The sequence below is a fragment of the Diadema antillarum genome, unplaced genomic scaffold, assembly GCF_040938485.1.
Source record: "Diadema antillarum isolate AM-2024a unplaced genomic scaffold, OU_Dant_1.0 scf00000176, whole genome shotgun sequence".
Taxonomy (NCBI): Eukaryota; Metazoa; Echinodermata; class Echinoidea; order Diadematoida; family Diadematidae; genus Diadema; species Diadema antillarum.
The window spans coordinates 590710-601502 of record NW_027271065.1 but is presented as its reverse complement, the minus strand read 5'-3'; the positions used below and the strand labels follow the sequence as shown (position 1 = coordinate 601502).

The window sequence follows — 10793 nt, the reverse complement described above, 5'->3', positions numbered from 1 at the left end:
GTGACACAGCCCTGGCGCTTTACAGGGATACGAAGTCGCTGCGTTTGCAGAAGGGCGTGGCACTTTTTATAGTATGCGAGTTTTGTTTTGCTTTTCTTGTTTTATTGTATGCATATTTGCGTGTAAGTACACAGGTGAGAAAACACAAAATTTTACCGATCTCTCAACTTGCATAAGGCGTGTTTCTGCCAAAGGGGATGGAAAAAAATGAGGACCTTTTTTTTATATGCCCTGAGGCAGACTAGGCGTGATCCTGATAAAAAGGGACCTTTTAAGCGAACCCCCCCCCCCCAAAAAAAAAACCAACAACAACAAAAACAACAACAACAACAACAACAACAACAACAACAACAACAACAACAACAACAGCAACAACCAACAACCCACAAAACAAAGCAAACAACAAAACAACAAACAAAAAACTAAAAACTGAAAACCTAACATGTGTTTATTCCTTTCCAGTAACCAACACAATGTCAAATAGAGAGTTGAACGTGACAGTCCACTAATATTCTACAAGCTTGCTCGCTATCCAGGTCGTAAAACATTAAAGATCTAATCGATCATAGAGCTCTCTCCTACTATAGGTCTAGTATTTTGACTTTCAGCGCCAATCATGTCGTTTCTTAAGCCACAAAAATGTACAAAGCCACAAAAATGTATAATATAAGCTCTTACATAACTATACAAGCGATATTATTGTTCATTGTCGGTACCGTAACTCATTCCCAGCAATGTCCGGTTTGGCATTGTGACGCAAAGGGTTGTGCCAATGTTCAAGTTAGGGTATTTTTCTTCCTAACACAATGCTGATGCCACAATTATTAGGGGGGTGGGGGTATAAGATAGAGGGAGGCATTAATATCCAAGTCCCATGCAATGTTTAAGAATTAGTGATGAAGACAAGTATAGAACAGCAGAAAAAAATCTTTTATTTGTCATGACAGTAGAGATATTTCGTTTAAAGGCTGTATATTTTCACGAACTTTTCACTTAGCCATGACGGAGACATGCCGACGTTGTGATGATTTCAGAAAAGTTTAATTATCTCATGCATGTTATGACGATCTACTCCAAAGTGGATTAGGGGATCGTGAACATTAATTGTTGAATATTTGCATAATGATTAGTTCTTGAAACACGTTCATTGATTATATGGGTTCATAACATTTTGAGTATTTAAATACCGAAACTTGTAGATTACAGTGTTGGTGCAGAATAAGAGTATAATTTCTTATTACATTTTATCAATATTATCACGAGTAATAAATAGGACACGAAAGAAAATCAATCGAACTTAGGTATGGATGTCATGTTATATCAAAGCTTTTCAGCTTGATTTATTAAAACAATAAATATAAAAGACGTGAATGCACTTCGAAACGATAAAAATTAAAATAAAAAGGGGCCTCATTAATGACAGCAACACCAGGAATCGACCGTACTTGAATTTAAATGTTAACATGATACACGAACTATAGCGTCAGTAACAAAAATTACATGCAGTCAGCCTATACAATAATAGCTACATCAGCATTAAATCTGATGGATAGATAAAAAAACAACAACACCAGACTGCCGTGTAGTAACTGTTCACTGGGATTCATCCGGATCTCACTCAGTCATCTAAGGACCAAGAAGTTACCTTTAAAGGTATCGTGGGAGTAGTGATTTGAAGGAAGTTCGAGTTACCACAATATTTATTGATGCATAAGGTAGGTCAGTTGTATATCACAAAACATCCTACCATGATATTATACAAATTTCGCAATAAAGCCTAAAATGTAAGGAGATATCACTATTTTTCTCGATAAACCGTAACTGTATACAGATGGCTTATTCTAGAACCAATTTTATCATAACTATTGTTCACATTATCTACCAATACTTGACATATACTGATTGCCATAGTTTAACATTGGTTGTTCATATCCCTAAATCACATTTTGAACTATTTTTTAGCACTAAAGCTGGGTTTTTGTTTCATATGCATACGGTAAATAATGCCTTAACTCTTCTGATCAATGGAATCATCACATTACCATGAACTTTTCATAACTTTTTACTCTTTACCTTCACCATGAACCTTTTGCAACTCTGAAAAAAAATTATAATTTACGTTTTTAAAGGAGTGTAAAAGGTTGATTTCAGTGGTCAAAGTGAAGGGTATCAAGCTATACTACCACTGCTTGGAATCACAGGAAGAATTAAATTGGTAAAAATTAGATTTGAAAAGGGTAAATGCAATAATTTTCACAATTTTCACCATCTTACAAAAAAGCGCACTGAATATTTCAGTGTCGACCACATAAAACGTGACATCCCAACTTCTAAAATCCCCAATTCCTCAAAGAAATCGAAAATAAAAGGTATTGTAAAAGGATCTAATGAAATCTTTTAGACTGAGCTTAATGACGTAAAAGTTATCCGGTATAGTCTCATAAATATTTGAAGCATTGATGTACAATAGTGTTATAAGTGACCTAGCTCAGGGAGGGTCGCCTCCCTGCCTAGCTGGAGTCTCAATATCAGCTATTCATTTTAATGGCACATACATCATCAATCTTCGACAGCAACCGCCACGTCATAATTATGCTAAACAAACAAACAAACGAACGAACATCAAGATATAATTCGATAAATCCCTCCTTTAAATCCTATATCACTAGATGATACCATACGTTTTATAACGTTTACACACAAAATGCGCCGGCCGGTACAACGTATGGATGCTAAAAAGATGGAATTCAAAGAATGACGAACTGGAAAATTGTAATGCGATATCCGCTGGTAATAGTTTATTCGTTTTGAATAAGGGCTAATTAAGCCTCTTATAATATTATATATATATTATGAGTTATAACCACACCTCTATGGAGCCCTAATCATGCACCTAACCATACTGCACGCACTCATCACGGCCTATTATAGGGCTCACACCCGTAAATACAATGGAATGTCCCAGACCCCTTAACAAATTCGTACCAAAGATACCAAAATAAATGAAGAAAAAAATAATTAAAAATCAATGATGTAGTTTGGCAAAAAACTGAATAGCTGCAGATATTGAGTATGAATTCCTCTACAAATTGCATTTTGGTTGGAAGATGAAAGCTTTTCTGGTGGAATTTGAGGGGACTATATTTCATTGGGTACGTGTACGGAAAATGGGTGATTTTTTTGAGTGACAAGAACTCGTAGTCTGGCTTTGCGGACCCCCGGACAGAATTTGAATTAAATTATCCACCCTGAGAATTTGATGGATGAAAGGGTATATCTAACTTATCCAGGTTAGTGAAGCTGAAACACCTCATTTCTCCCAGCTATTTTACAGAATTTTTTGAAATTTTATTTTTAACCCACATCCCTATGGGGAAATATTTATGGGTGTGAGCCCTATAGAGGATGCATGCAATGCACACAAGTCTATGGGAAGTATTAATCCCATACAAACTCTGCTGGTTTATGTTGATCTATTGTGTCAGATCTCTTCCTCCCTCCCCCTTTCCCCTCCCTACCCCCCCCCCCACCTCTCTCCTCTACCCCCCCCCCCAAACTCTGTTTGGCTACAATTTGTTTTCTTTATGTTGTTGTGGTATAGATAGATCTTTGTACATAGCAGTCATCAGTATACAACTTTGAATTACTGTGTTATTTTAATGTATTTCTTTGTTTGGCTACCACTGAAACAGGTCAAAATTCATAAAGTTAATCTGTTTGACAAAACAAAATCTTTTCAAGTATTTTGTAGGCAATAATGTGATGATGACACCCCCATAATCAAAGATTACTGCCTGCATCTAGGTATTCATCATATGAAGAACTGGTTAACACTACATTTTTATTCTTTTAAAAAACCTCAAAGGGCATGAGTTTCAAAAATGTCCCTTTGAGAAGCTTTATAACCCTTGAATGTGTAATTTCCCATATGATGCTAATGTAGGTGCAAATCTCATCAAAAACACATTTATGATGTTTAAAAGTCAAATGAGAAATATGACCTCCACTATAGTGACCATGTTGTGACCACGGAGGAAAGAAGCGCACGCAGCGCGCAGCGTGCGCTGCAGGACTCATTGCCTGTAACCAACGAATATTGGAAAGCGCACACATCTTATTACCTGTATTTTCAAGTGAGAAAGTTTCAATCACGATGCATGCTTCAAACAAGTAATAATACCTTAAAGCTATTCTTCATTGAGCATTTACAACAGCAGTACAATGGACATAAAGAGAATATTCTCATTCTCATCATCACGGTACACGTACCAAGACAATATTGTGAACTACGTACACTATGTATATGCCTATACTGTACAGGGTAGGCCCTACAGCAAAGGAAGAAGACAGCCTCATCACGAAAACGGACATAATGCAGACAGAGGGAGGACACCTCAACCTCCAGGGTGAGATGTATAACTCAATTATTTATAACACAAATTGTAGATACATTGTATTCTCAAAATTGATTTTTGTCTGTATTGATCAATGTTTCTCTTTTCTGTTCATGATTTATTAAAAGTGACTGAGAAAATATGGAATAATCATGAAAAATGACCTTCAATATATTATTTATGGGGCTTTTTTGCATTGTAATTCTTGTTATACTCAGATTAAGTAAGAGAGATAATGAAAGGCGAAAGTGGTATCGACTTTGTACTAGAATAGAGGAATTAAAAATACATTTGTTTTCTGCTGAACGCATGGAAAACCATGATGTATCAGCTCAAAATTTGTATGGTCAGGGTGGCCTCCTAGATCATCAAGGAATCGTGAAAGTACAGTAGGTCTATTATTTCCGAACCACAAAGTCACTGTGTGATTTTGTATGACTATCTCAACTTTGTTTTACTCCTGTGCAGCAATAAGCTAGATAGCATAACATGAACGTTAAATGAACTTTGGAACTCTTTAACATATTGACATATTTACCGAGCTTAGATATGATATGTAAAACATAATAAATATTATGTATTATACATGTACATTATATGATGTATAGAACAATACATACATTAACACAATGACACGATCATCTGAATGTAAAGTGCAAAAAGAGGGTCAAAAGTGCAGCATTTGTGAGGGTTAAGTCGAATTTCAATAATGAACTCTTTACGGAAGACATTATTCTGTGTACTGTTTTGAACATTGATATTTGTTGTTTAATGCAGATAGACATTTTATTCGTCATACCTACGCTTCAATATTCCAGTAATCCTTTATTCCAAAATGTGGCTTGTAGATCAATGAAATACGAAATGTTCAACATTAAAGCTTGAAAACAAATATTCAGAAAAATAGCACACTTTTCTATCGTTTGTCTCTGAATGTTCTCAGTCATCCAGGTAAAGTAGATCATGAACTATAGATCTAGTCTTTGGCGGCAGTTGGTTGTTGACCCGTGACATGGTCGGGGAATTTCGGAAAGCGCCAAGTCGGCCTGATGAATCGTCCTGGAAAGGACGTGAAACCTCGCTACTCCAAAACACAAGTAAGCTTAGTTGACTAGATTTACTGATGTTGTCATGATTTGTATCGCTTGTCATTATTTTCATGTCAAATATTCACGGACTGTCCTGCTCCTAAATTTGCTATCCACTTTATACACTTTTAACATTTCAAACTCTCTTTTGCATGTATAAGATCAAATTGCTTAAAAAGTGCTCAGTGTTGGTTAAAATGAAATGTGCGTACTGTTTTAAAAAGTTGTGACCCTGTACATGTTGCATGTATTGTCGTAAGTTTAAGAAATAAGATGTGATGAATGCTTGTGCTTCATCTATGTGAAGGAGCTAGCAAGCGATCCTTGGCTATGCAGTGCGATCGTCTCACTGTCGGGATCGCGAGAACCTGTACGCTGTCCATTTTTCGTGTCCAGTGTGTTCGCAGAGGAATTCGTCGATTTCGTCGTCGGCTTCGTCTTCGTGTAAGGGTCGGAACGGCGGCTGCTCTTGGCATCTTCACGGCATCGGCAGCACAGCAGGCGGAGCCAGTGGTCGCGGATCGCCTTCTGCCGCAGGCCGAACATGAAAAAGAAGCCGAGACCCTGCAGCGAGTTGAAGACGAGGAAGAGGACGTTGAAAACGAAGCGGGCGTCCCCTATGGCGAGAAAACCAAAGACCCACGTGAGTCCCAGCAAGATGGTGAAGGCGATGAGGTCCTGCAGCAGTCGCCAGCACTCCTGCCGCTTCTTCTTGCTGTCCTGGTTCTTGTTGGCGGAGAGCGACCACCGGCCGCACGTCAGCCGGTAGGTAACCAGCACGAAGATCACGCAGTTGGTGATGAGGACGAGTCCCACGGGTAGCATGACGCCGTAGTAAATGGCAGGACCGGCCGTAGCGAAACAGCTGGAAATGTCGAGATGGACAGTAGGTCCGATATTAATGTGTCTCTGTTCTAAAGTTATAAGTAGCTATATTATGTCAGTACTTGGACACGATTCTAAATATAATCTGAATTTATGGGTATATAGTATATACAATAAAATAAACAGCGCAACAGAACATACGAATTTACTACTGTAAATGTATAGTTGGAGAATAAGCAAATAGGAAACTGTGAAGCGATCATTATGAAGAACGCATTTCACAAGCCATGCGTGATCTTACAAAAGATAGGAGAGCGCTATTACAGAAAAACGAACTGAAACTACTCTGGACATGTACAAATGAAACGTCGAACAAATTTTTCTTCAACAAACCATCAATGAAGACTTTCTTCAATACATACTATTATTATCACAACTTGAAACTCTTATCATTAAAAAACAGTGTTGAATTCGTAAACATTTTTGCAGTATTTATAGTTCGTGATTTTGAAGAATGAGAAAATAGGTATACTCACTAAGTTCCGTCCCCTAGATAGAGGTTTTTGTCTACCACGACAATAACGACACACGCCACCAACGGAGGGACTGCAAAATGGAACAGAAAGAACAAGAAGTCAGCTTCTATGACTGAAGATCTACATTGGATTTACAGCTTTGTTTGTGATTCTGTTCTCTTCTCATTATGAAGTTATATAATAACATGATGAAATAAAAATAAATTGTTGAGAACGAGCATCATTTTGCTGTAAATTTTAACAGAAAACAACAGCAGTAAAAAGATTAACAACTCTATTTTTTTTTTTCACTTTAACCCTTACTGTACTGGGCTATTTGGCTCCATGAAAATACTGGGGGGGGGGGGGGGGGGGGCTGGGAGACCCCCCCCCCCCCCCCATTGATCTCGGAAACGCAATGTCCAATGAATTTGAAAATTTGCATGCTGATAGATCTTTGCGTGGTGAATCTGATGGTGTAAGTTATTTCAATCAATTATGCATTTTTTTTGCATAATTAGCTTATTAATTATTCATAATGCATATTTTATGCATTTGGGGGATATTTTCATAATTTCAGCCTAAACAAGTACAAAATTACATGAAAATTGTGTGATAATGAAGAATAATGTTTCCCAAATGTGAAATAAATCAATTCTTATCTATTTTTATGAGTACAGCAGATTTGCATAAACTATTAATATGCAAATTTACTACTTATGAATTTTTGCATACTTTTGAAATGTATGACGTACTAAAATGAAACTGGAAGTAAAATTATCCTTTTACAGGACCCATGGGCAATACCATACTTTTCAACTGTATTCTTATGTCCCTGATATTGTAAACTTGAAGTATAATTTATGCAAATTTAAGTAAATTTATGATTTTTTAAATAAAAATTAGCTTAAATGTGATTTTGTGTGCAAAATATAAGAAAAATCAATGAATACAAAAAGTATAGAAATGTGAGAAAAATCAAACAAGTTATTTGCCATACTCATAAAACATTTTTGAAATTAACTTCACAGAATCATGTTTTTTGTCTCAAAAAGTGAAAATATCACTGTTACTCTTTTGTTTTTCCAATGTTTTTATTTCTTTTGCTTTTACTCTTTACATTTGTTACGTATTTTATTGTTTTCTAAAAGTGCCCAGTAAATCATGTGGAAGGATAAGAGTTATTTGAATCATCTATGTGGATAAAAACTCAATTTCCCCCTCAGAGAGAAAAAAAAAACGAGAAAAAACAACTTTTTTGTTATGTTTTATATTGTTTTTATTTCTTATGTTTTCTATTGTTTTATATTCCTTATGTATATCATTGTTTCTCAACTTTGCCCAATTTATTTCAGAACAATATGGAAGCATGAACCAAGTGGAAAACCAATTCCTGAGCAAAATCTATAAAGTAATGCACGCCATGGTCTATTGACAGTATGTAACTGTACACAAATATATGCAGCGATTAGCCGTTTTAATGTCATGCGCATACTAATTGGCCCATAACACCCCCTAGGTAGGTCCGATATGGACAAATGTGGTATCAAAATGTGCGCAAGACTTCAGGGGAAATAGTCATGAAGCGAAAATTTGAAATTCATAGCGGTCGCGATGCAATCGCCAAAAGTATGGAGGGGGGGGGGGAGTTGTTTTTTTTCCTGAAGGATTTTTTTTCTTTTGTTTTTGTTTTTGTTTTTGTTTTTGTTTTTGTTTTTTGTTTGCTGATTGATCAGAGCCTTGCTTTGGGCAAAATGCTGTCTCCACAAGTGGCTTTACACATTCAGATTGAAGCTACTATTTAAACGCAGCTCAAAACCCATTCACTATTGGTATTGAAGAGCATTGAAGGTTGTAATTTGACTGTGAAATCTCCACGACTGAAGTGATGGCAGAATATTCGTTTATTTTGGCGTGCCGAAAACGTAAAAAATTGACATGGTCAATCCTGTAGTGATTATTTTCAGCGATGTTGAGCTTTTTGTCTTTTCGGCGAAGAAAATAAGATCGCCTGGCACACAATGTACGTAGAACACGCCTCACTCAAAAGGTACAGAAAGACGAAACGTGAAAGACAAACAAACAGGTAGACCAAGAACGACTTCTTTGTGAAAAAACAGAAGACCAAGCACGACAGAAGGAAACAGACTGACAAACCAGACAGTGACAAAAGAAAAGAAAAGAAAAGAAAAGAAAAAGGAAAAGAAAAGAAAAGAAAAGAAAAGAAAAGAAAACAAAGAGCAAAAGAAAATGTCTGTGTGTGAGAGAGTGAAAGAAAAGCGAGATCAACAAATAGAATTAGAGAGAGCAAAAAAGGACATAAAACATTGGTAAACAAGCAAAGGACATAAAAACATAAGTAAACAACAAACAAACAAACGCCTTGACGGCTGCCAGTGCTTACTCCAGGCTGATACGGTAGCTATTCGTAGAAACTTGGACACGGTGCCGCTGTGGACGGTGACGAAGAGGACGTACATGTACACGGCTTCGACCAACATCCACGCCATCGAGGCCAGGAGGAAGTAGTGGATGAGGAACCCGATGGCGATGCACCCCGAGGTCGGTGAATGTCGATCGATACCGATGACGAATATCAAGTACAGGCCCAGAAGGGCGACGCAAAGGTTGATATGGATCCGCTGTGGTTGCCTCTTACGGAAGTTTCTGCGCGACATCAAATTGAAGACAGTTTTATTTTCCACTGACATATTTATCATTCTGCATCAAACATGATTATATTCAACTGAACACATAATACATCACAATATTTCAAATAACATCATAATATCAAATATGATACTTTGAAAAACAACCAATAAAATATCGTGACTCAAACCGTCATAATTTGCTACGTAACAAGAAAACAGGTGTCCAAACAGACACCATTGTTTCTGAAAGGCAACTTATGATTATTTTTTGCAATACATTTTTTCTCTATCGTAATATTCCCTTATACTATCTTTACACAAATCAAAACGAGGTATTTTTCTTTTTATTTTACAAATATAAATGTCACGTCTCACAAGCATAGTAATACAATTCGGTGCCGAATTGTTAATACCCCCAAAACCAAATAATTCATTCACTCTAAATTCGTTGGTTTAAAAAGTAATCTAATAGACCATGAGGAGGGACAAATCCAAATAAGATTATTAATTTAAAATCTAATAGATTCAATTTCTAAATCAATTACATTGAAAATTGTAATCTTACGTGGATTTGTCCCTCCTCATGGTCTTATTAGATTACTTTTTAACCCACCGAATTTAGAGTGTTTTTCCATCGGAAATGTTATTTCTAACCCCGCGTTAGCATTAATCCATTCTCTTACTTCAACCCACAATCTATCAACCTATTGACACTCACTCAAAAAATTTATTGAAGCCTCAACATACACATTACAAAAAGAACATTCTTTTCTTTCAACCAACCCAATTCTATTCAAAATCTTATTTGTATATAAAATTCTATTAGCTATTTTAAACTGAAACCATGGTAAATTAACATCCGCCATTAACAATGAAGACAGTTTTGATTGAAACAGGCCTACTCTACTATATATTGAAAAGCAAACGCACCTGCTCATTATTTTATTTATAAGGGCTACTGCGATTCGTACTCATCTCCAATTTTTTCATGTTGATAGGAAAGGAACGCAGAAAAGAATATGTAATAACATGCTTTGTAAATTTATCACGAAGTATATGCCTATAGCTTGAAAAGAGCCTGTGAAATGAGCACTCCTTTATTCGAAGTTTTTGCGGCTGGAAACACCGCCACTAAACTGACGGCGCGGCGGTCAAAGTTTAATGGTGCAGCACCCTAAAATCCTTTTAATTCATTTCGTATTACCTACAATATATCAAGAGATATTATTTTTCCCCTTTTACTCTGATCAACGAAATTGTATGTATCGGATTATTGCCAAACTAAATTGGTTTGGTTTGTTTTGCTTTCTCTGCCCCTGT

The 10793-nt window shown here is 36.4% G+C and overlaps 1 protein-coding gene across 1 annotated transcript in view; it reads right to left on the bottom strand.

Moving 5' to 3' along the window:
* Positions 1-5090: 5090 nt before the first annotated feature.
* The window catches only part of LOC139722898 (uncharacterized), a 41850-nt gene continuing 36147 nt past the window's right edge, over positions 5091-10793 (bottom strand). Inside the window, exons 24-26 of the mRNA XM_071634179.1 lie at positions 9227-9489; positions 6844-6913; positions 5091-6347 (exon numbers count right to left, since the gene is read on the bottom strand). Of these exons, the coding sequence (XP_071490280.1) occupies positions 5780-6347; positions 6844-6913; positions 9227-9489 (901 nt within the window). The 3' untranslated portion in view covers positions 5091-5779. The remainder of the gene's footprint in view (positions 6348-6843; positions 6914-9226; positions 9490-10793) is intronic.